The 27,295-nt window shown below is 45.9% G+C and overlaps 1 protein-coding gene and 1 long non-coding RNA gene across 3 annotated transcripts in view; one reads left to right on the top strand and one right to left on the bottom strand.

Moving 5' to 3' along the window:
* Positions 1-3,101: 3,101 nt before the first annotated feature.
* Positions 3,102-27,295, bottom strand: part of LOC127008972 (cell adhesion molecule Dscam2-like) — a 121,076-nt gene continuing 96,882 nt past the window's right edge. Inside the window, exons 2-32 of one of the 2 annotated variants that reach the window (XM_050881526.1) lie at positions 21,680-22,019; positions 21,259-21,334; positions 20,897-21,041; positions 20,501-20,652; positions 20,057-20,195; positions 19,612-19,742; positions 18,899-19,077; positions 17,746-17,850; positions 17,379-17,499; positions 16,875-17,051; positions 16,258-16,399; positions 15,859-16,007; positions 15,371-15,478; positions 15,018-15,194; positions 14,550-14,726; positions 14,129-14,266; positions 13,433-13,594; positions 12,798-12,947; positions 12,496-12,626; positions 12,287-12,373; positions 11,912-12,173; positions 11,631-11,813; positions 11,285-11,470; positions 10,986-11,092; positions 10,540-10,729; positions 9,459-9,630; positions 8,910-9,095; positions 7,526-7,746; positions 6,853-7,062; positions 5,965-6,139; positions 3,102-3,980 (exon numbers count right to left, since the gene is read on the bottom strand). In XM_050881526.1, coding sequence (XP_050737483.1) covers positions 3,668-3,980; positions 5,965-6,139; positions 6,853-7,062; positions 7,526-7,746; positions 8,910-9,095; positions 9,459-9,630; positions 10,540-10,729; positions 10,986-11,092; positions 11,285-11,470; positions 11,631-11,813; positions 11,912-12,173; positions 12,287-12,373; positions 12,496-12,626; positions 12,798-12,947; positions 13,433-13,594; positions 14,129-14,266; positions 14,550-14,726; positions 15,018-15,194; positions 15,371-15,478; positions 15,859-16,007; positions 16,258-16,399; positions 16,875-17,051; positions 17,379-17,499; positions 17,746-17,850; positions 18,899-19,077; positions 19,612-19,742; positions 20,057-20,195; positions 20,501-20,652; positions 20,897-21,041; positions 21,259-21,334; positions 21,680-22,012 — 5,184 coding nt within the window. In that variant the 5' untranslated portion in view covers positions 22,013-22,019 and the 3' untranslated portion in view covers positions 3,102-3,667. The remainder of the gene's footprint in view (positions 3,981-5,964; positions 6,140-6,852; positions 7,063-7,525; positions 7,747-8,909; positions 9,096-9,458; positions 9,631-10,539; positions 10,730-10,985; positions 11,093-11,284; positions 11,471-11,630; positions 11,814-11,911; positions 12,174-12,286; positions 12,374-12,495; positions 12,627-12,797; positions 12,948-13,432; positions 13,595-14,128; positions 14,267-14,549; positions 14,727-15,017; positions 15,195-15,370; positions 15,479-15,858; positions 16,008-16,257; positions 16,400-16,874; positions 17,052-17,378; positions 17,500-17,745; positions 17,851-18,898; positions 19,078-19,611; positions 19,743-20,056; positions 20,196-20,500; positions 20,653-20,896; positions 21,042-21,258; positions 21,335-21,679; positions 22,020-27,295) is intronic. The other variant, XM_050881524.1, reaches the window with a different exon arrangement.
* The window catches only part of LOC127008974 (uncharacterized), a 59,746-nt gene continuing 55,436 nt past the window's right edge, over positions 22,986-27,295 (top strand). The window contains exons 1-3 of the long non-coding RNA XR_007761493.1: positions 22,986-23,064; positions 24,878-25,133; positions 25,373-25,515. This is a non-coding gene — a long non-coding RNA (uncharacterized LOC127008974). The remainder of the gene's footprint in view (positions 23,065-24,877; positions 25,134-25,372; positions 25,516-27,295) is intronic.

The raw sequence follows: 27,295 nt of genomic DNA, 5'->3' as shown, positions 1-27,295 counted from the left end.
TGTAGCCCTTCTCCTAGGCCTCCTCCTTGCCTTTTTTTTTTTTTTTTATAACTGACTGCAGGGATGGAGTGAGTGCCAGAATTGAGTATTCGAATACGAATATGAATACTTGAAAGTAATATATTCATGAATACATTCATGAATCCTTCTCATTGAAAATACCATCCTGACGTATAACGTACTCTAGGTGTACTGTTCTAAAGTTATGCAACAGTAAAATTAGCTCATGAACCTATAGTTGCACGTCCGCCCTTTTAGTACGATTAATATTTCCTCCCTGCTAGCATGATTTATATAATTAATTATCACATATGGTACGTAAGCCTAGGCCGGGAGACTTTAGAAAACTAAAGTTAGTAAACGCGATACTTTAGCATTTTTCCATAAACATATTACTAGGTATTAGTTTACGCTCCTTTTTTTTAATAATGAGAAGAAAAGGCAGTAATTATATACGGTACAACTTCTCCCCCAGGAGTTGAGCCTCCCCGGAAATTACTAACGCCCTCCAAATTAAGAACCACTAGCTGGTTTGGGCACTATTTCGTTTGCGAAGTATCAGCAGTCACAAAAATTTGGATTTATAAACATTCGTAAATCCACACATAATTTTAAAACATTTGATCAGTGTCCCTCAGAGACAGCGTTTCTCAAGAGAAAACATGCTGTTTACTTCTGTAACTCGTGTAGAATTTCATCCTCGCTCTGTGGACGCAGGAGTCGCAGCTATGGTGAAGCTCCGCTGTGACCAGGCGGCACTTCCTGGCTCTTTCTAGCTCTATGATTAGGTTATAAAGGGGAATAGCCTCAAGGAGTCTGTGGTGTTAGGGGCTCGTTCGGTAAAGTTACCAGCAACCTGCCCAGGCGGTGTCTGCCACTGTCTGGAACTGTCAGGTGTGAACCCCGATAATATATCCCTCCGCTCGCCTCTCTCTCTCTCTCTCTCTCTCTCTCTCCCTCAGAGACACGCCCGTCCTCGTCGACAGACCGACTTGGTCGGCTAGATTTCGATCGCCGATAGAGTCGGTCTGTCGGCTCCCTGCTACGCGCCGCCTTTGGCAAAGGCCCGTGCTCCCTCGTGCAAGAGGGAGCAATCTTCCCCCCTTCCCCCCCCTCTCTCTCTCTCTCTCTCTCTCTCTCTCTCTCTCTCTCTCTCTCTCTCTCTCTCTCTCTCTATATATATATATATATATATATATATATATATATATATATATGCTGGGTACACCCATGACACACGATGGCCCCCCGGAGAGCAGGTAGTAAAACCGTGACCTCTGGCCACGATCTGACCGCCGGATTACCCATGTGGCGGCATTTGACAGTTGTCGGGGTGAGCCACGTGATCATTTTGCTCGCTCCAAAATGATCGGGAGACACTGCCGACGTCCAAGGTTTTCCCCGGCGGGGTTACGATGCCGCGCCGGAAATCCACGGTATGTCAAGGTTAGTCACGGATACAATGCCGACTCACCATTTTTGCGTGTCGGGAGGGCAGCGTGGCCACAAATCGTGAATGTGTGAACCCAGCAATACAGAGATGGGCAAGTGCGGTACTTAGTGCGGTAGTACCGCATCACAAAAAAAGTACCGCACTACCGCAAAATTTCTGAAAATACCGCACTACCGCGCGGACCGCACTAAAAAATTCTGCGGTACATCTTTGCGTTACTTTGATCAACAAAAACTTTGAGCGGCTTGTGTTCCTGCGTGGAAACCTGAAGCTCCTCGGTTACAAGGAGTATGCCATAGACTGGCAGGAGGGGGTCAAGAATTTACATAGAATTTACATAGAAAATCAGACCACACAGACTCCATGGTCCAGACTAGGTGGTCTGTCCTTAAACCTTAGTGATTCTACATTGATTAGATGGCTCCAAAACGTTGCATTTCAACTCTAGTTAATATTAAGTTGAAGGAAGTGACGGTCGAGCTTGTTTTTGAAGGAATCAATCGTGTTACATTGGACCACTGAAGGTGGGGGCTTACTCCATTCTCGCATTACAAGGAGGAAGAGGAGGAGGAGGAGTGCTGATGTCTGAGGAAACTGGAAAATATTTTTCTATTATATATAAAATATGATAAATATTTAATAAATTGATTCCAAAAGTGCATTTGTAGCTGTTTAATTTATTATTGTTTTTATTTTGGGAATATCTATTGTAAATTAAGGCAATTGTACTATTTTAAGCATGTTTCCTTTGTTTGGATAGCCAGGATAGGCACTGAAGTATTATTTTATTTTGACTACCGATACCGCAGTACCGCACACCGCGTATCGCACTGGGAAAAAAAAAATGGGACCGCACTACCGTAACCGCACTACTCCGGAAAAAAAGTACCGCACTACCGCAACCGCACTACTAATTTTTCAATACCGCGCCCACCTCTGTATATATATATATATATATATATATATATATATATATATATATATATATATATATATATATATATATATATATATATATATATATATATATATATATATATAAGTCGAGACTTCGTGTCCTTCATTTTGGAGAAGAGCAGCTCATAACAGTAGATGCAGCAAGGCAAGGAAAATATTCAAACTTAATATCAGACAACTGATCACATCTAAACCTCAACCTCGAAGGCATTAATGTGTGCGTGCATGTTTGACAGGAGAATGTCTTTGCCTCGCAGCTTCACATTGACAAACTGTCAGCGTATCCTAGCAATATTATGCACGGAAACCACCGATCACGTGAACATTACGTGAGGGTATTGTTTCTGTTATGCTTGTACTCTTGAGTGTTGACTCAAGCAGCCACCCTCAGAACCTCTCTCCTTGCTCAGAACTCTGCTGGCTGCCGACGCGCTCAGACATCTCGTTCACTCGCTTTTTCGCGGCGCCTGGTGCTGTACAGCTTGTTACTGTTAAGTTTTGCTAAATAACCACCAAGTTACATAGATATCATGGATAGAAAGGAGAAGGAAGCAGAGGAAGGGGTGAGGAAAAAGTCCAATCATAGAAACAAGTAAATTATAAGTTATTACATAAGTCCACTTAATAAACGACCTCTCCAGTTTTCCTAACCGTACTGATTTACTCCCTTAAAATGCAAACACAGTAATTGAAAAAATGGAACTTCAGTAATATCTTTTTTTTTATTCAGCACATATATACAACGCACGTCGAGATGATGGAACCGAGAAGCAGCACACACACACACACACACACACACACACACACACACACACACACACACACACATTGGGTTCAGGCGCTCACATCTGCGCACGTAATTATTCCAAAATTCGTATGTTTTTTTTACCTGTTATCAATATTTTTTTTTCATTTTCGTTACACATAGTAGGAATAAAACCAGCCATCACAGTTACGCAAAAATAACCATAATTAATGCTATTACTATCTCAAACATCACAAGTCTCAGAGAGTGGAACATGAAGACTACACGATTATAAAATATCAAAATAATAATATAATGGAATAAATGCAATATGGATGAGGCTGACTTAAAAAAAAAAGCGTAAATCAGACATCCTATTCTTTTCGTAATAAATACCATGTTTTTTTTTATATAATCTGACGTATATCTTTTTTTATTCACAGTCATCATAATCATCGTTATTTTCATTTTTTATTTATTTTTTATTGTTTTTCATTATGTACAAAGGGAGACTAAACATTAATCGTGTAAGGGTTTCTTTCTGGTGCTCGTCGCTTGGCATCCGGCTGCGGCTGTTGGGCTGGATCCTCGTCCCTGTGGTGCTGCTGCTGCTGCTGATACCGTTGTAGCAGCACCGTCAGCTCAGCCTTGATCTCCTGCTGGCCTCCTCTCGTCCTCCCGGCCTCCCCCTCGGCACCCCGGCGCAGCTCTCGGTCACACTCGGCCTCGGACAGCTCTCGGGAGTCGGAGAAGGCCGAGGGCGGGTGGAGGGGCCGGGGCGGGGTGAGCGTCGAGGAATCGCTGGAGGAGGATTCAGTTCGCGCTCTGTCAACGGGATCAAGATAGATTTCGATCACACGTGTTTACTATGGTCTCGCGTTGTATGCCTCAGAAAATTAAGTAGTACACATAGATTGGCAGTCAAGGAGGGTACACTAACGACATTTAGGGATAAGAAAAAGTCGTGTATGCAGAAAAAAAAGTAAGTATTTATAGATTCAGGTTGTCTGTGGAAAAGACGACTATCAAGCAAAATGAATTACGACAAAGGACGGAATACTGTACATAATGAAGTAGAGGCTGCAGTATGAGAACAGTGCTTTCCTAGCTCCTACCAGTTGATAAATGATGGGTAATATACCTACAAAGAAAAAAAGTGAGCATGGGGCGTAACTAAATAAAAAGTTTTGATAAGAAAAAGAAATGTAGAAGCGAGTATGTATATGGTCAACGAAATACATGAAAATGAGTATGGGGACGATCATGGAAAGGATATCATTGTGTAGTTGTATAATGCATTATATATATAACGCATGGTGGCGAACTTTATTGTGCAAATAGGAAGATTTAGTGGAAAGAAAACACTACACAGTCTACAATGAGAAAACAATAAATAAGGAACGAAATACTTTAAGAATACGACGTTTAGATACTTTACTTTTATTTAGCACACCATTGGATTTCAGGTGATGTAGTTAATCTTAATACAGAAAAAGTGAGCTTAATAGATACAGCATACTGCTTTGCGTGACAAAAGCCAAAGGGAAATGAAAAAATAGCTCGGTTACGTCCTTTTGACCATTGTGTTTATAAGTCGAACATTTATGTGACATTCTTAAGGCATGCATGTGAACTAGAAGATTGCAGGTGCTGAGAGAGAGAGAGAGAGAGAGAGAGAGAGAGAGAGAGAGAGAGAGAGAGAGAGAGAGAGAGAGAGAGAGAGAGATGACTAAAATAATAAAAAAAGACGGAGTGAGATGAGAAAAGAGAAAGGGAAATCTTGACAAGCAAACGAAGAAAGGGGAAATATATATATGGCATGATGGAGAAAATGAGATACGAAAAAAGGGTAAAGAGCGAAAATTAGGGTATTAATATAGAATAAAATAATGAGGACGAGAGGAACACTTTTAGCTTCCCCAAAACACACAGGGATAGAGGTAAAGGGATGAAGGAGGAGTGAGGGACGGAAGGAGGAAAGGAATTATGACGTGAGTTGTGACTGAATAAGGAAAAAACGCATCGAACGGAAGGAAAGATAGGATATACAAGGAAAAAAGAAACCAAAAAGGAGGGAGGAAGAGGTGAACAACGTAGGATATGGTGATAGGGACAAACAAGAGCAATAAAAGAAGGGGAGATGCGGAAATGCAAGACAGAAGGAGGGAAGAAAGAGTGGAGGAAAAGAGGAAAAAATATGAGATGATAATAGAAAGGGGAAAAAAGGTAGAAATACTGAAAATAAAGATGATGATAGGAACAGAAGGAAAGCCAAGAAAATGAAATACAAGAAGGAATGAAGGAAGGAAGAGGGGAGATGAGGATAAAGAAGAAGAAAGAAAGAAGTCGGGATAGTAGAAGAAAAGGGAGAGGGAGAGAAATACTGAATAAAAAAGATAATGATAGGAACAGAAAGAAGGGTGGGAAAATGAAATATGAGAAGGAAGAAAAGAAGAAAGAGCGAACAGGAGAAAGAGGAGGCAGGAAATGTCAAGACGGTGGTAGAAAGGGAGGCAAAGAGAAATACTGAAGAAAAAAAAATGATGGTAGGAACAGAAAGAAGGGAAAGAAAATGAAATACAAGAAAGAAGAAATTAAGAAAAGGTGGACAAGAGGAGGAAGAGAGAATGAATAAGTTGAGATAGTAGAAATAAAGAAGGAAAGAAGAGGAGGAGGAGGAGTGAAAAATCAAGACACGAAAAAAAAGTAAAGTAAAGGTTAGGACGGGAAAGGAATAATGGTGGAGGTGGTGGGAGCCGCGGCAGCCAGACTCCACCTACACAGCTCAGCCTCCTCTACCTGAGACTACCTGGCATGGCGGACAGGTGGCAGGGGGTGGGGGCCAACTCTCACCCCCGCGCCGCCCCCTGCCTGCTGGTGGTGGTGGTGGTGCTGGAAGTGATGGTGGTGGCGCCCCTGCTGCACCGGGGAGGAGGCGTCGTTGCTCTCAGTGCTGGAGTCGCGTCCTCCCCCCGGCGTATCTGCTGTGGGAGGGAGATGAGGGAGATTAGTGAGTCTGAGGGTGATTAAGGACTATGAATGTGAGGTAAATATTAGGTGATTAATTGTTGGCCCAGAGAGTGAAGGACTATATCAGGGGGTGCCGTTGCAAAGACAAAATTCCGTACCTCGAACTGATGATTGAGTGAAAATTCCGTACCTCGAACTGATGATTGAGTGAGAGTTTGAGAGAGAATGATGTGAAAGATACGAGTTGGAGTTGTTATCGGGATGGAGTGAAACAAGGGAAAGATGAATGAGTTTGAGGGTGAAGGGTGTGAGGAAAAAAAAAAGTTAAATGGGGTGGCAAGAGAAGGATTATGGTAGTGGGCATAGAGCGCAAATAAGAGTCATGACCGAGGCAGAGGGTGAATAGAGAGGGGTAAAGAAAAAAAATGAACGCCATGAAGGAGGGGAATGCCAAAAAAAAAAAAAAAGTCGGAACTGTCTTGATATCAGTGACTTAAAATAAAAAGAACACGGAAAGGGCGGAAAATCGCTTTGTGCCATATCAATTCCTACCCATCAAGAAAAAAGAAACAGACACCCCCTATCTTTATCTTTCTTATCATTCTTAGTTGCATGGCTCACTTGGCCCACTTACCCATACCAGCCCTTCAACTTATTTTCCTACCTAACCTAACCAAGCCCACCTCCTTACCCACATGCCTTCCTACCTACCTACCTGTCTACCTACCTCTAGTTCGGCTCCTGGGGCGGTGCTGTCTGCCACGCGTGTCCTTCCTTGCCTCCTCCGCCCACTGCCTCTGCTCCGGGGTGGCGGCGGCGGCGACGACAGGGGCGGCGGCGGGGGCGGTGTTGGAGGTCGGGGGCAGCTGGGCGCCAGGGATGGACTTGGGTCTGCTTCCGTACTCCCCTCTGCCGCCGCGTGTGATGTAAGCGATCTCTGGCGGGGGTGACGAAAGGATAGACAGTGGGTCAGGGGTGAGGAATGAAGGTGTGGGAATAAGGAGGGAAGGAGGGAGGGTGGCTAGAGGGTCAGGAGAGAAGGAATTATGGGTGTAGAGTAAGGAATGAAGGAGGAAGGGTAGGTGACGATGAAGGATAAAGTTTTGATTCAAGGCGGTCAAAAATTACAGAGAGGAAGAAAGGTAAAAGGAGGGGTGAAGGGAGATGGGAAGTTAGAGAGAGGAGGAGGAATGGGGGAAATAGGGAAGAGAGGGCGAGGCAAGGAGGAAAAGAGGGAAGCAAAAAGAGGAATAAAGAGGGTGTGATTGCATATATAGGAATTTTGGTTTTGGAATCGTGCTCCATCTTTGTACATTCACGAAAAAAAGCAATATATACACGTACTCTATTTCCTTATCTATCTGTCTATATCTATCTATCTATCTATTTCCATCACTCACCCGTCTCCTTGTAGTGTGACTGCGAGCGCTGCCTCCCGACGTGTCCATAGGCTGCCGGGGACTGGGGCGGTGCTGGGGCGTGGCGGTCACTGGGGTGTGGATGCGTCGCGGTGGAGGAGGGGTGGTCCAGGCAGTCCCGGGGGGTCATGGCGTGGAGAGACAGACCGTACTCTAAGGTGCCATCCGAGCTACCGACACTACAGTGGGTAAGAGGAACGGAGCTGAGAGTGATAGGGGGTAGAGGGAGAAGGAAAAGAAGGTAGAGGAGAGAAAGGGTTAGACAGGTATATGGATAGGTAAGCATGTAGATAGATATAGACAAACAGACAGGGTAGAAAGGAGAAAAGGTGGTATTGGAGAAAGAGAGGGTTAGAGAGATAAACAGACAGAAAGGAGAAGGGGGTAGAGGAGAAAGAGAAAGGGTTAGACAGGTATAGAGACAGACAGGCACACAGATAGACATGAATAAGCAGACAGGGTAGAGAAAGAAAGAAAAGGTGGTATAGGGGAAAGATAGAAGGTTAGACAAGTAAACAGACAGACAGAATGGCATATAGATCGACATAGACAATCGGACAGAATTGAGAAATAAAAGGTAGTAGAGAAGGAGTTAGATAGGTGAACAGACAGACAAATAGACAAACAATTAGACATAGACAAATAGAAAGCCAGGGACAGAGAAGGCAGTCAAAAGGAAAAGAGAAAAGAAAACATCAAAATAGAAACGATTAAAAGAAGTACAAGCAATATAAAACAGAAATATGTGGATGGTGGAAAAATTCTCATACCCTCCCCTTATCCCTTCTCGTAATTGTCTTTTTGTTTGTTTGCTGATGCCTGCCAATAAATGTTATGAAGAGATAAAGAAAAGAGAGAATCACACCCACTTTCTGGTATAATGGGAGGTAATCAGCTTCTACAAATGACAGCAATTTCCTCCAAACGATCTTTTGTTGTTTTTGTTGATAATGTTGCAACTATTTTTACTATCAAAGCTCCTATTACTACTACTACTATTGCTAATACTCTTATTGCCGTTGCTATTGTTCCTACTACTACTACTACTACTACTATTATGACTATGACTATTACTGTGGCTACGACAACTACTAATGCTTATGATACTACCATTACTACCACTTCGACGATGACAACGATTACGACTACTATTAACTATATATTTCCGTGTCATATAAATTAAGGAATCAACTAGTAAGTAAATGGACGTACGAAGGATCGAATGAATAGTTTAAAAAATATTACCTTATAGAAATGAATGAATGAACGGAGGAATAAATGAATGAATGAACGGAGGAATAAATGAATGAATGAACGAGTGAGTGAAGCCCGGGCAGGTGCAGGGGGCGGGGATCAGAGTGCTTACCTAAAGGTGGCGTATGGGCAGATCTCGTAGGGGTCCGAGGCGTCGTCCTGGGTCTTGAGGGACGCCAAGGAGCCGCGGGGCTTCTTGGTGGGCGTCGGGGAGTACAGGTGGGCGCGGGTTAGCTCAGAGTTGCGGGCGTTGTCGTCCTCGCCGCCCCCGCCCTTCGTGTCCACACTGTCCCCTTGTCTGCGTGGAGGAGTTGATTTTTACAGTAAAGTGGGAATGACCTGTTTGAAATGTTTCAGGAATAAAGGAAATTATACTTGATGCGTCCTCAGCCTCATTTTTTTTACGGTAAAGGAAATAGTTCAAGGGCAAAAAATAAAGAAACAATAATGAAAAAAAGCCCGCTACTCACTGCTCCTACAAAAAAAAGTCAAAAGGAGTGGCCGAAAGCTAGGTCAATTTCGGGAGGAGAGGTGTCCTATTACCCTCCTCTTTTTCTTATCATATCGCAAACCTCCACATTTTTCAAAACTCATATCGACTTTCATCCCCATGCACTCCAACCTTTACCTTCCTCATCAACATTAACCTCCCTTCTCTCACCTGTAGCCGCCGTACCGCCTCCTCCTGACGGCCACGCACACACAGATGATGAAGGCCGTGGCGAGGAGGAGCGCGCTCACCACCCCCGCCACGATGTGAGCGTCCAGCCAGCCGCCGGGGCCGCCACCACCGCTCACCAGCACCTCTTGAATCGACTCCGCCGCGATGGAGCCTGACGAGAGGAACGATTAGTGTGTGAAGACGAGAAGAGAATGGGGTGGAAAGAAAAGTAAGATGTGCCTTAAGAGTATGATAAAGTTGTAAATTATCACCGGTAAAACAAGGGAGTATTGAACTTTGTCTCCGTTCCTCCTTTTTTTATTAAGGCAGAAAGTGAAGATTTGAGGAATTTGTCTCATATTAAATATACAAATGCGTGCCGATAAAAAAGACAAAGGGGGGAAAATGATAGCTATAGTCCATTCTAACAGGTTTTTCTCTGACGCCTTGACAGCGTTCATCAGGCCTCCTGAATGGCTAGATTCATTTCTCACTCCCATTGCAGTTTGTACGCAGTTTCCAACAGCTTTCTGATACGCAAGATAATCATAATTTACATTCAACAACTTATAATGTCAAGAGATTTCCTGACACATTTAGCGTCAGTAGACTGATGGACAGTTTTTCCAGCAATAGTTTCACCAGATTGTCACCAACTTTTCAATGTCTACAAGACAAACATTGCGTCCTGGGTGAAGCGTTGCCTACGTCTGTAATGACGCGGCAAACTCTAAGGACAGTCATCTACGTTTACATTACTCAACGCCTCTTATGATGGACAATGCGAACCCCCTGGGGTGTTAGCACATGACATAAGTCATATACATTTACTATCGCTTCTGTGTAGCTCACTAAACTACGCTAAAATCAATGCTATCAGTGCGCCCATGTCCAAACACTCGACGCTTTGCAGGAGGCTGCGATATGTTCTTATAAATTATCAAATTGTTGATTCTATAGCATTATTCTTATCATGTGGCTGTTATCACCACCGCTAACGCCGCTGCAACAATCTAACCACCAGTACCACCACCTCAACCATTTCATCACCCATTCCACCACCACACCCATTCCTCCTCACCTCCCGCGCCGTCGGTGGTGGCCACGCGGTACACCACCGTTGTATCCCCTGCCGTGGACGAGGCCGTGACCCGCAGCAAGTGCCACGAGGCCGAGGCGAGGTCACACACGCCCAGGTCAGTAGTATCGAGGGTGACCCGTGAGTGCAAGGGTGTCCAGGCCACTCCATCCTCCTCGCTGCCCAACTCCACCTAAAGGTGTTGGTAAGGGTCTGGATGATGATGTGGGCTTGGGTAAGAATTTGAGTGTTTGGGTCAGTGTTTGAAAGGAGTGAACAACGAGATTCACAAGATGATGTTTATGGTGCCTCTCCTCAAAGTTTTAGTTACTGACGTTTAGTAGATTTTTTTTCATTCCTTGTAAATAGTCCTCAATATTGGCAGCACATTGGTCTTATCCTTTAACATATTATAAATCGAGCAACACCTCCTGAAGCTATATACTAACCTTCCAGTGCGTGACGGGACAGCCCAGCTCGGGCCAGGCGTAGAGGCGCAACGTGACGCATGTCGAGTTGACCTCCACGAGGCGTTCAGGTTCCGGGCGGCCTGGGGCTGTTGGGGGAAAGATTGGGCTGTGATAACGGGTGTCTGACACTGCAGGTAATCTGGCACTAGGCTGCGCATGACGCAATGAGACAACCTTCTATAAGAAAAGTGCTAGGCAGGTAAACATGAGTCTGATCAACTGTGACTTTCGTGTGACGGCGCTGAGGTGACTATCAAGGGGAGAGCAAAGGTACTCACGGCTGCCGAGCGTGCTGGCCACCAGGACGGGGCTCGGGGCCGAGGCGCCTTGGCTGTTCCACGCCGTGAGGTAGACGTGGTGAGGCGCCCCGCACGGCAGCCCTCTAACCACAGCCCCGCTCACTCCAGGGGCCACCTCCACCTCCACCCACTCCCCGGCTCGGCCTCGGTGGTGTACAGTGTACCCTGGGGGGGGGGGGGTGAGGCAGGTGTCACGAAGTGCTATGAGAGCAATTTTGCTCTCCTATTTGTCGCCAAATTTGCCATGTATTACTAATACCTCAAGGAAACAAAATTGATAAGTAGGAAGCATAACAGACAGCTAACACGCTCAAAACACACCCACCTAATATGGGGGCGCCTCCGTCACCCGCTGGCGTGATGGTAAGGTTTAGGGCGTGGTAAGTGGCGTGGGAGAGGGAGAGGGAGGGCGCGGCGGGCGGGGTGAGCGCCACCACCTGGTGTGTCAGGCTGTCCACGCCCGCACTGCTCCGCGCCCAGCACGTGTAGTTGTCAGATTCTCGCACCGCTACGGGAGAGAAAAGAGTCAGTCAGTCGGTGTTTAGTTTGACATTCGCTGCTGTGGCATCAACAGGACGATAACACACGTGTAATCCCTCCACTCACCTGTGAGGTGCAGGTCTCCCCCAGGCAGTAGCTGCGTCAGCTGTCCACTGGTGACTGTAACGCCGCCGCGCGTCCAGCTGATGGTGGGGGTCGGTGAGCCCAGTCCTCGGCAGCCCAGAGTCACGCCTGCCCCCACGCCCACCTGCCATAACCGTCCCCCGCCCACTGCCACTGGGGTGTAGCTGGGCTTGGGGTTGGGAATGGCAGTGATCCTGGGGGACTGGTTGCCCTCCCCTGCCACGGTGGTGGCCGTCACCCACACCTGTGGAGGGACAATGAAGGGTTGCTTGAGGCACACTTCCTCGGCGGGTAGGTGTAACATTGGGACTGGCCACCGCAGCGCACGGCAGCAACACTGATAAAGTGTCACCTCACCTGCACTCTGGAGGCCGTCGTGAGGCCGCTCAGCTCCCGCCACGTGGCCTCAGAGCCGCCGGCGCCCACCACGTCCCGCATCGCCACCTGCAACACCGCGGCATGTTAGTCCTCCGATGGTAATAGTTATAACACTTATCGTCATACCAGTGTAATCAAAGCGCTTTCCCTCTCTCCCCTCTGCTTGGACATAGTGTGGCGCCCTTCACCTGGTCGTCCCTGGAGGAGTAGAGGGTGTAGTGCAGGATGGTGCCGGTGTGGGGGCGGGGAGGCGACCAGGTGACCAGCAGAGTGGTGGGGCCCGTCACCACCGCCCGTAACCCCTCGGGCGAGCCGGGCACTGATGGACAAGCAAATATGGTAAGACACAACTTATACTCTATTAACATTGCCAGGGTAACCAAAACTTTGATATAAACAACTACTTTTTCAATTGACACCACATATTTCCTATACTAAAGAAAACTGCACGATTTCTGATTACAGAGATATTATTGTTCCAGATCCTCACCATCGTCCTCAGTGATACAGAAGACCGGTCGGCTGGGCGGGCTGAAGCCGATCTCGTTGTACGCCTTGACCCTTACGCTGATGTTGGTGGCGGGCGGCAGAGCGTCCAAGTTCTTCTCTAGATTGGTCGTGTTTACCTCCCACGAATTGCCTGGCGGAGGGAAGCATGTGCCGTCAGAACAAACCGAGGGTACTCAGGGCGTGAAGGGAAGAAGCGCCATAGAACACACACACACACACACACACACACACACACACACACACACACACACACACAACGGAACTAGAAACGTATCCTTATGACTCAGAGCACAAAAGATGGAGAATACTTGGCATGCTGGACGGAGGGAAACATGCATGTCACAAGAGCACAGGAGCGACACACAGAATCATACACAGTAATTTGTTAACGCTTAATAAACCTTTTGTCTTATTTTACAAAAAATGAAAACTACTGATCTTGGATACTTGCAACTCTTTCCATAAAGTTATCTCACTTTCAACAACAATAACAAAAAATATAAATATGGCACAAGAAAAATAAAGTTAAAAGCTACTCTAAATATAACTAGTTTGTGTTCCATTCCATGAATTAAAGTGAAATACATGTATACGTGTTCACCTTAGGGCACTTACCATCAGTGGACGAGGCCTGGACGTGTCTGGCTGGCGTGGCGACGATGGTGTAGCCGCTGACAGGGGCATGGACACAGCTGGCGGGCGGAGGCGACCACCACACCCTGACGCCACCCCGACCCGACCCGCGACACGACACGCCGGCGGGAGCACACGACGGGGCTGCGGAGGTAGATGGGAGGGTGAGCAACACAGGCGGATGAAGAGGAGAAAATGATATCAATTTACGTAGGTGGCATCGTGTTTCTTTTTCTCTCTTTTTATTGTTATACCTTCTCCTTTTCTTCACATTCTCAATCATTTTCATTCCTCGTTTTTTTTTTCGTTTCTCTGTCTCCTCCTATACACTCACACCTTCTTTGGGCATCCCTTGAAATATAATTATTCTCTCTCTCCTCATTCGCCGTCTCACACACTTCTAATGTTCATGTAGGTACACCTCTCTGACCATGTTCCATATGCCCTCACAACCTTCAGCGCTAAATTTCTTCTCTTTCCCTCCCGCCGTCCTTTTTCACCGTTTCTTTTTGCTTTTTTTTTTCGATTCACATCCATTATTGTAACATCATCCATTACTTTATTTTTTTTGCCTCTTTTTGCAGTTTTCGGTCTTTATAAACAATCCTCCTAACCTCCCATCCTTCCCAGCATCCTCCTCCTTCATCCCCACAGTTCTCAACACCTTGGCACTCGTACCGTCATGGGACGTGGAGTCGACGATCCTGGGTGAGGAGAGTGGCCCCGGCCCCGCCCTGGTGAAGGCCCGCACCGCCACCTCGTACAGGGTCGCCGGCACCAACCCGCGCACCTCGTACTGCTCCACGCCGCCCAGGTCTGTAGGCGATTGTTTGATAGACAGACAAGTAGATTCAGGTAGACTTAGATACTGATAGGTAAAGATATTGAATGATTAAATGATTGCTTAGTGGATTAATTTATTATGGAGGTGACTGACAACTTTTGGGTGGATATTTTACTTATACTTATTATTGGTGCTAAAACATGAGAGAGGTGTTTAAGATATATGAAAGGAGAAAGGAAGAGAGCTATGGTATAGAAGTGGGTAGCAGGGTTCAGAAAAGGCGGACATTTGCCTGATTTTCTCTCACTCTCTCACCTGTGACGGGCCTGGTGATGAAGGTGAAGTGTCCCTGCAGGTTCTGGCGGCGCAGTGCGAGCGTGTAGCCTCTGAGGGCGCCGTGGGTGAGGCGACGGTCCGGGGCGCGCCACGTTACCAGCAGGGAGCGAGGACCCGAGGCCGCCACCCGTACGTCCCGCGGGGCTCCGGAGGGCGCTACAGGGGGGGGAGGGGGAGAATGGTAGAGAAGACAGGTGGAGGAAGAGGAGTGATGATGTTGTGTTTTGGTAGATTTGGTGCCTCTTAGTATGTTTCACTGGAGAGAATGGAGGTGCTTTGAAGAAGATGGAGGAGGGAGTGGATGAAGATCATAGTGTAGTGGGTGAGTGTTTTGTGTATAGTACGTGTGGTGCCCTCGTTCTTACTGGAAGGGTGCGGTGCATGTCCGGTAACGTGCACACACACCCACCCACCCACACACACACACACACACACACACGTACGCACCCTCCTCCGTGGTGGTGAACATCTGGGTGGGCGAAGGCAGCGACACCCCCAGGTCGTTGTGCGCCATGAGCCTGACGGCGTAGGTGAGGTGCGGCGAGAGGCCCGTCAGCACGTGCGACGCCGTCCACTGACCCACGCTGACGTTGCGGCCTTGCTTGGACCACGTCTCGCCCTCCGCTGGGGGTGGGAAGAAAGAGTGAAGAAGTGGGAGGAGGTAGGAGCAGGATAATGAAGAACAGAGGGAGGAAGGAAAAAAAGCATTACTTCTCTCCTTCCTTGCTTAGTATGTTCATGTGCAGACGGATTGATACACTATTACTCTCCAAAGGGGACGGGAGGAAGAATGCAGTTACCTTTATATTGTATGGTGACGGCGGCAGGCTGGGGAAGGCTCCAGGTCACCACGGCTGACCGGCTGGTGACCTCGCTTATCCCCACGTTGGAGGGTGGCGTCGGTGGCTCTGGAGGATGGGAGGAAACATGAAAAAAAAAAAACTTTGGTGCGACGTGATTCATTGTTCATGTAAAAGAGTAAAAGCCTGACGTATGATAAACGTGTTGCAACACGTTTTTAGTCGTAAATGTTTTTACGTGGAGAAAAATGAGAATCATTAAAATGCTGAAAGTCGGCTATTATTCGCTAAAAGGCTTACTTCTTAATTGTGTGATATATTTTATTCAAAGATAGTCGGCTATCATGCGCTAAACAGCTACTTCTTAATTGTTTGGATAAATTTTATTCAAAGATATAGCATGTGCTTACTTTTCCCTTTGAGAGTAAAAATAAAATGAGCTTTAATATTAGACAAGGAGACGGCCTCAGGGTTTGTCGGGGCCTCACCTATGATGGCTACGTCGAACACCTGCGAGTGGTCCCCGTGCGGGTTGCTAGCGCGGCAGGTGTATGGCCCCGCGTCGGCAGAGGTGACGGAGCGCATCTCCAGCACTGCGCGCACCATCCCGCCGCCTTCACTCTCTGTTACTGTGGCCCTGGAGGATGCGAGTAGGAGATGAAGGTAAATAATGGGTGGTGGAGCAGGTAATGAAGGAAGAACAAAAATGAAGATGGAGAATTAAAGAGGTGGATTATGTTGGTCAGTCTTATAAATCCCCCCCCCCCCCGTTATATCACAGAAGAAGATGTAATTGTTTTTAAGGGATTACTTATAGACTGACATGGTACTGAGCTTTTAAACACTAACTAAATCTGAAAATGAAATGTTGCAGCTCTGAGTGTTACCTGTGGCCAGGTGAGATGGGCGCGTGGTGCCTCAGCCAGGTGAGGGTGAGCGGGTCGTCACCTGTGGCCTCACACGCCACCGTCACCACCTGTCCGGCGTGGCCCGTCACCCTGCCGCCCTCCGTCACCACGCGGGCAGGGGCTGAGGGAAAGATAAGTGAGACAACGGTGAAGTGGCAGGGGGTGAGGAAGTGAGATGGATAAGGGGCTAGAGAGTCATGGGGAGTAGGAATGGGGGAGGAGGCAGGGACAAGGGGAGAGGGAGATAAGGCCCAAGGGAGACAGGGTAGGGATGGCAGGAAGTAATGGTAACAAGGAGTACAGAATACGGGCTCATGAGGAAGATTATAAGGATGTGATGAACGCACTTCACTTTGTAACATAAACATAAACATTTCTCTGACAGCCCTCCTTCCATGGTCTTACACTCTGACTTTCTCTTTACCCTTTTATCAACAGTACCACTTTCTTTCATTTTTATACCATCCCCAAAACATGAATTAATCTCCCCTTTATCTCATATATCTGGCAGATCACTTTTTTCCCATTCTTCTCTTCTAATATTACAGCACATCTTCCCTCTGAGGCTGCAGCACACTCACACCCCAGTAACCTACCATGAACAGTCAGCTGGACGGCTTTGGAGATCGGCTTCCCAACAGAGTTCCCGGCTCGACACAGGTACCAGCCGGCGTCCGTGGTCTTGGCGTCCTTCAGGATCAGCGACCCGTTGGAGGCCTGCGAGGAGCTCAAGCCATCCACCACCAGCGGCTGAAAGTCACCCTTGACCTTACCTGGAAGCAGTGGTCTCAGGTAAGTGGTTTTCTCAATTGTTAAGGATTCTTTTGGAGTAAATTGCCTTCAGTGGATGTAGCGAGAATTATATATGTTTGGCCTCCTGTTGCATGTGATCTTATTTGCTCTTGTTATATAAGTTGCGTCTAAGGAATTAAGCAGCAATGTTTGTTAAGAGTACTATGGTTTTGAAGGGAAGTTATCCATTATCTATTGTGTGTGAGGTTAGTCTTGTGCAGAATAAATAGTAGAGATAAAAAAAAGTAATATAAGAACTCAAAGACAATACTATCCCCACCCACCCACCACCACCTCCAATAGTCTACCTGGCGCCTTCATCCAGGTAATGACGGGCTGGGGATGGCCTCTCGCGCTGCAGTCCAGCACCACCGTGGACCCCACCAGCGCCGTGCCTCCCCCGGGCTCCACCACCCACCGGGGCGACACCTTTGTGAAAATGTAAACAACACAGGTGAGCAGATGCACTGATAATATTCCACTCACTATTACTTATCTGGAAAGCCTGTCTCTTCCACCTCAGCCTAATTTTTGTCCTGCTCAGTATATTACGTTCTCTGACTTTATCGGTCTTTCAATTTATCTATATCTATTTATCTGTCCGTCTATCTATCTGTCTGTCTATATCTCTCTCTTTAAATTGTTCACTTTTTTTTATTTTTTCGGAACACTTACCTTGACCTTGAGCATGGCGGTGTGGTTGACGGCCGCGGCGGCGTTGGCGGCCTCGCAGGTGTAGGCGCCCGAGTGGTGCTCCTGCAGCCGCTTGAACACCAGCACCTGTGGGAGGGAAGGGGGGAGGGTTGGGTATTGGTGGTGCGGGGGGGATGAGGGTAATCAGGTGTCACATTAATATTGTGCAACTTTACTTTTATTGAATGATTGCTTTTATAAACTCTGGCCTCAGAACGTTTGGGTTCATCGCTTAGAACCTTTCTCTCCTTTAAATACAATGCTAGCAGGGGAAAAAGTAGTATTTATGTAGGTGAAACATTCCACCGACATGATTTCTTCCAGATCACATTCTCTCTATTTTCCTTAAGTAAAAACATTTTATGATACTAACCCAGCTTTGTAAGTAGGGAAAAGGTAGAAGATACTTGTTTATTGGTTCAGTTGCTTGCTTCTAAAGTTCCAGTGGCACTTATGTTTTGCACATCCGCTTTCAATCTTTTTGGGGTTATGACAGTTTTATGTTTCTCTACAAGAATTTTTGAGTTGTGAAGCAATATTTTTCGTTGCGTTGTGTTACGTCAGAACGTGGGGCGATTTAGTTTTGAATATTGTTGGAAAAAAAATATGGCACAGTCGATTGGTAAAAATAAATTACACCTTTCATCCTATCGGATGCCAAGGGAGCGAGGAACGCCGGTGTAAACAGATCGGATGACAACAAACTAGATCAAAGTGCCCAACAAAGGCTCACATTTTCACTGAAAGTTGCTCGAAATTACTTGTGATGCGGCAAACAGGAGGAAATGATATAGACGCCACAAACAATCACCGCGAGTTTTCCCATTACGTGAATTTTCCGCGTCATTGAGAGGTATCCAGGTAAACTGAAATATCAGAAGTTGCTTGGTCAAAATAAATATCACATCGAAATACGAAGATCAAGAACTATAAACAGCGCAGTCAACACATGTCATATCCAAATCCTTTATGGAAGCTTTACATTTCTTCGGCGTTTGTACCAGTAATAGTCTTTGTTTTCAACCGCATATTCGTCTAAAAAAAAAAAATAATAATAAAAAAAAAAGGAAAAATTCATCAGTTATCCATTAATCTATCCCGTTTTCTGGCTCTTTCGCGGGGTGACTCAACTCACCATGGAGAAGTCGCTAACTTGTTTACTCTCGAGGTCGGGGTCGTGTTGAAGGTGGCGGCCGTCCTTGAGCCAGTTGATGGTGATGGGCAGGTCGCCGCTCGTCACCATGCACGACAGCTGCGTTCTGCGGCCCTCCTCCAGGCCTTGGCGGAAGGTGAATGTGTCGATTTCAGGGGGTTCTGGGGACGATGAGGATAGATACAAAAGAGGCAAAATGAGGAGGATTTAGGTTTTTGAAGATTAGAGACAGTTCAACAACCGCCGTAGGTTACGTTGTTGTATAAGTTTTTTGGTTAATAGTCATACCAACGTAGGAAAAAAGTGACGGCCAAGTTCTTTGAAACTATTATCAGATGATTCTAATGCATATCCTAATATAAGGTAGCTGGAGTTATTTTCGTTACTTTTTTTGATAAAATATTAAAAAAAATGTGCATAGTAATTCCAGTAGGAGGAGGCGGGTAAAATAAACTTAAAGGCATGCTGTTACTAAGCATATGTAATGGGATAAAAGGGAGGAGTTTAATGACTGGAGGAATGGAGAGATGGAGGGAAAGGAGGAAGATAAAAAAATTCAGGAGAGTCGAGTTTTTAGAACACTAGAGAGGAGAAAAAAAAAAGAACATTTGCGAAGAAAGGGGAATCATAGGGAAAGTGGTGTTTGAGAAATCGAGGGGAGGAGTGGCGAGCATGTAATGTTTCGCTGTACTGACTGAGAACGTGGAGGAAGGTGTGGGAGGCGGCGGTCTGCCCCTGCCTGCCCGTCACCACGCAGGAGTAGCGGCCCGCGTCCTCGTGGCTGGCGGCGCGCACCAGCAGCGTGCCGTTGCTCTGCACCTCCTGCCTGCAAGACAAACATGCTGGATGAACTCAACGCCTCCTGCGTGTTCTCAGTGATCGCAAGCACAGCCAGCTCAGACCTACACACACATTCCTATCTCAGCATCTCCTTCGTGGCGTTTCTCTGTACCTCCTGTAGTCATCATGTACACATAGGCTGAACTTCGCACGTCCAATGAACCTGAAACATACATACACTGTCGCCTCCTGTCCCCAACACCCGTACACAGCACCTAGACACAGCATTCCTTCAACACACACACACACACACACACACACACACACACGCTCAGCACCCCGTTGCTTGGCCTCACTCACTTGATTGAGGCGGGGAGTGCGCGGTTGTCCCTCCTCCACGAGATGGCTGGCGTTGGGAAGCCTCCTGCGGGGCACCACAGCCGCACGTCCTCCCCGGCCACGGCCGTTATGTTGGGCATGGCGCGTACGAAGGGCGGACCTGCGGAGGGGAGAAAGGTGTTTGTGTTGGGAGAGCAGCGGGATGGCAAGTTAGCGGATGGTGAGCAAGTTGCAACATGATTTGGGAATGTGTGGGGAGAAGGGGGGGAGAGGGCAGTCAGTGGGTGGACACAGGGCTCACCGACCGTTCACTCAAAGCCGGGCGGACTTACAACTAGAACCATGGGCGTTGTGGGCGGTGCAGAAGGAGGAGGGGGATGGATAAGGCAGGCAGATGGGTAGGCGATGTGGGGAGGTAGGTTGGGTGGGTAGAGGTGTCAACTTGTCAAGGGCCTGTGGACTCACCGTAAACGTTGACGCGGGCGGAGTGTGACTGGGAGCCGTGGGCGTTGTGGGCGGTGCAGGTGTAGGCGCCGCCCTCCCGCACTGTTACGTCACTCAGGTTGACATGACTCACCACCTGCCCCAGCGCCGTGCGGAAGCTGCCCACGCTGGTCCTGGGGAAGGAGAAGGGGTGTTAACAGAGAGGGAGGGTCAGTATATTAAGTGTGTTACGCTTATCATGTGGGAGGGAGGAAGGTGTTGAGAGAAGGGAGTGGGGGTCAAATATATTGGAAGTGCCCATGCTTGTCCTGGGTAGAGTATGAGGAGAAGGGTATAAGTAACCCAGTATTAATAACTCAGAGGGTAACGGGGAAGTCAGGGAGTGAGAGGGACAAAGTGTTGGTGGGTGCAGCTTACCTGTGGGAGGGCGGCAGGGGTTGCTGGTCGCGGGTCCAGGTGATCACCGGGAGCGGGGAGCCCACGGCCGAGCACTTGAGGGACACGGGCGCCCCGGGAGACACCGTCTGCTCGATGGGCGTGTAGCGCAGCTGGGGGGCGGACTCTGGGGGAGGGGTAGAGGGACAGGAACGGATTACTTGATCACATTAATTAAGAGCACATGTAAGGCAGCACGGAGGGAAGTCTCTTGGGGAAGGAGAGGCAGAAGGAAACGTCAAGGTGGAGAGAAGTCCATCGTTTTAATTAAGAAGACATGTACGGCAGGGTGAGGGTGGGTTGGGATGTGCAGGTTACCATTACGTTGGCTTTATATAGTATACCTGAGTGAGGGTAGTGTGACAAGCCCAGGTCCCGGGATGCTCGACGAAGGCCCCCGTTACCACGCCCGGCGCCGTACTGCGGGAGACAATATATTCACTGCACTTTTTTTTTTGGTGTATCTTCACGGAAAATGTGCACACAGAGGGTGGGTAATAGTCTCCGAGTCTAGCATGTGCCCTAGGAGCCTAATGATATTGCAAGGTTACATTTTTTTTTAATGAAGAGAAAGGGAAGAGTCTTTTTGATTCGCTGTAGAGAAAAGTCTCACTGATTAGCTTCATCACTAAAGGTAAGCTAATGCAAACGGTTACGAAACTTTTATGCAGTAATATGCATGTACATCAGAATTTCCCTCCCTCCCCCCCAAGAGAAAAATCCTTCCTACTTTCTCCCCATCCCACCGCTAGTTTTTCCTCATACCTGTTCACCCCTGAGGCCATTCACATCTCTCGGTGGTGCAAGCTGGGCAACTCCATCTGGCCACGTGCCTCCCTGCAGGAACACCAAATCATCTGTTCCCTTTTCTAGGTCTTCATCCTCGTAGAAACTCTCTTCCACATAAAGCCCCTCATTTTCCTCGGCCTTCTCGCCTTCCTCCTCCTCTGTTCCCTCTGTCGTTTCTTTCTTTTTTTCTTCATATTCCATCTCTTTATCTTTCTCTATTGCCTCTGTGTCATTGTGGTCGTCGTCGGATGCTGCGTCATTTGTTTCGTCTTCCTCGTCTTCACTCGTCTTCGTTGCATCCTCGATCATCTGGACGCTGAGGAATAAAAATATAAGAATGAAAGGGGAAAACACACACACTCTCTCTCTCTCTCTGTTTTTGACGTAGGGAGTAACAAATGGTATTCTCATTATGCATGGGCGTCACAATGTATCATCTCTATCATGCACTACACATTAATATTTGTGGAAAAATGAGATAAAAGTACTATCTACGACTAGGCTATTTATTTAGATATAGAGAAGTTTGGTGGCGTAGTAAACATTTTTTTCTGTCTCATGTGTCTTGGTCTGCTATTGATGGAATCGAGAGCCAATGAATGCTTTTGTCTCGTGGCACATCTCATCACAAATACCAGCAACACGTTTTCTTCCTATTTATATGTGATAATAAGTCGCTTGCATTGAACACCAACGTTAGTTTCTGGCGTCATATGATGGAAGATTAGAGTATGGTGATGGCGCAAAGATGTGAGAAGGTGTCAGGATAATCATAACACGAGATGAGGTGATGGTGGGAGGTGATCATATGAGCTTTATTGGGCTGGTATTCGAAAGCGTTACCGAGTATCTTATTTATGTAAAACTATTCACAAACTTACTTGCCTTCAATTCCTTCCTTCTTAAAATGTAAACGATTAATATTCAGCTTACTCAAAGACGACCTGGCGTTTATTACAGGTACTGAAAAGAAATAGAACACAATATTGCAAGACCTGTTCGAAGATTGAGACGAGTGGCGGGCCTCGGGGGCCGGGACGAAGCCAGCGTGCCAGATTGTCGTATTCAGCCGCTTATATTTCCCAACTTCCTACCCCCAAACTGTCTTCATGGCTCCAATAACGAAACTCATTTATAATTATCGTTGAAATAGTTAGATCCTGATGTTTCTTGCCAATAGTTATGCGTCAGAAACCGGTAAATACTATGCTCTGAGTACGATAATCTGGCAACGGTGGGCGAAGCGGCGCAGGAACAAACGAGTTCCGTTCGAGCATCAGCGCATCACTCGTGGGTTTACTGCTCTCCACGTGTCCATATAGCTCATCGCGGGGGTTCAGCTGCCTCTTCTACTTCGCCAGGTGAGTACTTAGGTATTATAAGTAGTGTATGAAGGTGGTGAGTATTGTTTAGGCCACAGTGTAAAACCAGACAACCGGTGTCAAGCCATGCGCCGGAGGTGAGGGCTGGGAGCAAGTATTGGGACGCCGCCCGCTTCCTCACGCATCCACCTCCCATTACTCGGCGTCACTGCCATCTCCATTATTCTTTATCTTTTCTATTTGTTTTACGTGTCGATTACCTGTCTCTATCATGTTATTGATAGGATGCAACGCAAAACTCAGCAGCATCCCAAACCATTCCTTTTGAAATAGCCTAACCGGTACTTTGCCGTGTCATGATCAACGTTGTAAGATTGTCGTACTCAGCCTTCTCTATTTACCAACTTCCGACCCAAAACTGTCTCCTGGGCCCCAATAACTAGATTCATTTATATTTATCGTTAAAATAGTTAAATCCTGATGTTTCTTGGCAATTGTTAGGCGTCAAAAACCGGTAAATACTATGCTCTGAGTACGATAATCTGGTAACGTTGGTCATGATGTAAGATGAGCATACCATTACTCTGCTATACTTATCAGTTAATTCGGTACTCCACCATGCGTAAATCTTGTATTATGTATTTGAAAGCATCCGGAGTAGTGTAGAGGGTGTATAGAGGTATATCAAGGCTTCTGCTAACAGGTGATTGGCAAACCGCTTGTTAACGTATCCTTGTGGTATTCATGTCTTTAGTGGATTATAGTCAAATATCCAGTACGACAATGATATTCTCTTTGCAAAGTCCTCGAGGTTGGACTTTCCCTTAGCTTTTATCATCACGCTAATAGTGAAACCAACGACTTATAACGAGCGAAGCACATTGGTGAGCCGCCGCCACCACCACCACCCCCGCAACTACCGCTTCCAATTATTCATTCTTACGTGATTTCCTCTGAATCTCACTAATTTTTTTTATTATTGTACCCCAGCTTGATTCATGTGATGTGTTACGAGGCGAAGTAAGACACAGAGGCCCGAATAATCCCCGTGTGAAGGTCAAGGTGTGCGTTACCTGGGCCGCGCGTGTGCCCCTGCTGACCGCCCGCCACCGGCGCTTGATGGCAACACGTGAAGCACCGCTCCCAGATGTGCGAGAATCTATTTTAGAAAACGATAACCATACTTTTTTTTTGGGAAAGTATTTATCCTTTCCACTCACCCTGAATACATCAATAATTAGCGGTTTTAACAATTAGTATGACTGAATATCGTTATTTGTATGGCTGGGAACTCGTATATACTTGGTGCTGAGTACGACAATCTGGGTACTTTGCACTGCCTGTTTTCACCGTTGGCTGCACGCAGCACTTCAAAATTAAACATCCGCTAGTTAAGACCCTGGTCGAGGATTCTACGTTCAACCTCCACCAACTCTCACTCAACTCAGACACGAATAGACACTTCCAGTATCTCTTCAAAAAGCACCCACTCTCCATTGGAGTAACGTACCAAATGTCAGAACTGCTTCCTCACGTTTACAACACCGCCCCCCTGCTTCCTCTGTGTCGTTGCCTCCTCTGCTTGCGTCTTTGGCTCCCCCCCCCTTCCGACATGCAGGAGGCTGCTGCCTGGGTTGGCTGTGTTATGTAGTCCAGTAGGCACTACAGTAGGCTGTGTAGCTATAGTTAGCGTGAATTTTTTTACGAAGTAAACAGTCAGTCCGATTCTGTGCAGAACGCAAAATTCTTGGGCCATCTTTTGTATGCATTTGAGGCACTGGATATCTGTTGACTCCAGTGCTTTAGATATCTTAAGCTATAAATATCTTAATGATATGATGTCTTTTTTCAGGTAGGTGCCAAGAGACAGGTGTCAGCGCGGGACAGAGCGGCGGGGGAGCAGCGGTAGCCCAAGTGAGTGTTACTTCTCCCTTACGTCATTCATTAGGAAGCGCCATGTACTAACCACGTGCCTTCCCTTCCAGATGTACTAATCATTTCTCTCGAGATATTTTTTTAGTAAACAGGTGTGTCTGCATGTCTTTCTTTGTGTGACTGATGGCGAAGACACTACGAGTAAGAACGCTACGAGGGATACGCCTACTTTAGTGAGTGTTCGAGTTGTCGTAAAGTTGATATATAAATGCATATATATTATTTGTGTTTTTCGTATTGTCCTACATTATGGCTTATTACGGAGAGAGAGAGAGAGAGAGAGAGAGAGAGCGCGCGTGTGTGTGTGTGTGTGTGTGTGTGTGTGTGTGTGTGTGTGTGTGTGTGTGTGTGTGTGTGTGTGTGATTTTAAATTCTTTGCCTGAGTGGGCCAACATTTTTTGCCATTTCTCAGAACCATCAACCTCCTCTGTTGGTGACATCACTGGCTTCATGGTGCCATTCGGATACGAGACAATCAAGACGCTGCCTTCATGACGTGATACACCAAGAAGCCAATCAAGACACTCATGACGTCATTCACTAACAAGCTAGTCGGTAAGTACTATATCACAGTATTCGTTGGTGTTATTTTTGTTTCCTGTTTTGCTGATAATGACGATGGTAACAACGATAATATTCGTGATTAAAGTAAGTAATGATTGCATAATGATAGAAGACAATAACACACACACACACACACACACACACACACACACACACACAACAGACGGAAAACAGTTAGGGGAGTAAGTGATTATCCTGGTTGTCAACTGGATTTAGTCCAATTGACAACCAGTTAAGATAATCACTATAACTCACTGTTTTCCGTGTTTTTTTTTCTTGTGTGTGTGTGTGTGTGTGTGCACATTTTGATAATAGACTACTACTGCCTGCGGCTGCTGTTTCTGTTGCTGCAAGTACAAATTAATGGTAATACCAATGAAATAAGTTATAATAGCATTACTACCAAAACATCAATATGATTATAGTAATGGTAATTATAATACTGATAATAATTATATTAGAGATAATAATAATAATAATGATAATAATAACAATAATAATAGTAATAATTATTGTTAACATTTTTGATATTATTATTATGATTATTTTATCATTATCAACTATTGTTAAAATTTTAATTGTTTGTCATTATTTTTCAAATCATTACTATTTTATCATTATTCACATTCATACTCTTCATGTTACTATTTTCATTAGCATCACTATTATAATAATGTTAGTAGTATCTGTTGAAGTGTGAAAGTATTAACATAGAAACAAGATACAGCCTGACTCTAGGTTTATCACAAGTAAAAACCGAAAAACAAAACAAATGAGTATCAGTAGAACAAAACAATAGTGCATAATAACGAAAAAGCTAAATAAATGGCACTGCTGGGTAAATTGAATACATGCGTCATTTTGTTTCCCTCTCTTTATACTCATTGCCGGACGCGAAAAACACAATTAAATTCTTCGGCGGGCGTTGGTGATTGATGGGTGACGGCCAGGCTGCATGCTTTTTCATCCATAACGTTTCCTTTTATTTCTTTTTGCTGATTGGAGCGCTAAGGATTCGGTGGTATAGTTTTTGTTTGTTTGTTTATTGTTTTGCTGCTGCCGACGATGGTAACAATGATGATAAAATTCGTGATTATAGTAAGTGATGACTGCACAATGATAAAATACAATAGCAGATGAATACTACCAAGACTACTACTACTACTACTACAAAATAATAATGTCAAAAATAGTAACAAAAATGATAATAATGATGATAATATAAACAATAACTAGCAGTAATTAAATAAACACTAAAAAACAAGAAGACCGTATGCAAGTCAAACGTGTACAGAATTTAAGGTTAAAAAAGAAGAAGTTTGAAAGAAATAATTTTGGAAGGTCTAGAATCATTTTGACCTGGAGTTTGTTCTTCATGTCCCTTAAATTAGTGAAACCAGAAAATTGTTAATGCTTTCTTAATTTGTGCGTTGATAGTAGTTGTAGTAGTAGTAGTAGTAGTAGTAAGAGGAGGAGGAGGAGGAGGAGGACAACGTCGAGTGCTTCGTGCTTGATCTCATGTACGTAATAATAATAGTGGTGATGCTGGTGATATCACAAGCAGCAACAATGGGGCCACAGGAATGATTTGCCAGTAAAATTTTATTCAAGTAAACTTGTTTTCGTTGATATTCTTACCTTGTGAGAATATTATTTCGCGGTGTATTCAAAGCAAGATTACATTCCTTTGTCTGTATTAGATGTAAAAATAGTATAGTAAGTGTGGGAGAAGGAGGAGGAGAATGAAGATGATAAGGAAGAGGAGGAGAAG

This window comes from Eriocheir sinensis, chromosome 39 (genome assembly GCF_024679095.1).
Source record: "Eriocheir sinensis breed Jianghai 21 chromosome 39, ASM2467909v1, whole genome shotgun sequence".
In the NCBI taxonomy this organism is placed as follows: Eukaryota; Metazoa; Arthropoda; class Malacostraca; order Decapoda; family Varunidae; genus Eriocheir; species Eriocheir sinensis.
The sequence above is the reverse complement of the archived record's forward strand: the minus strand, read 5'-3'. Positions and strand labels throughout refer to the sequence as shown.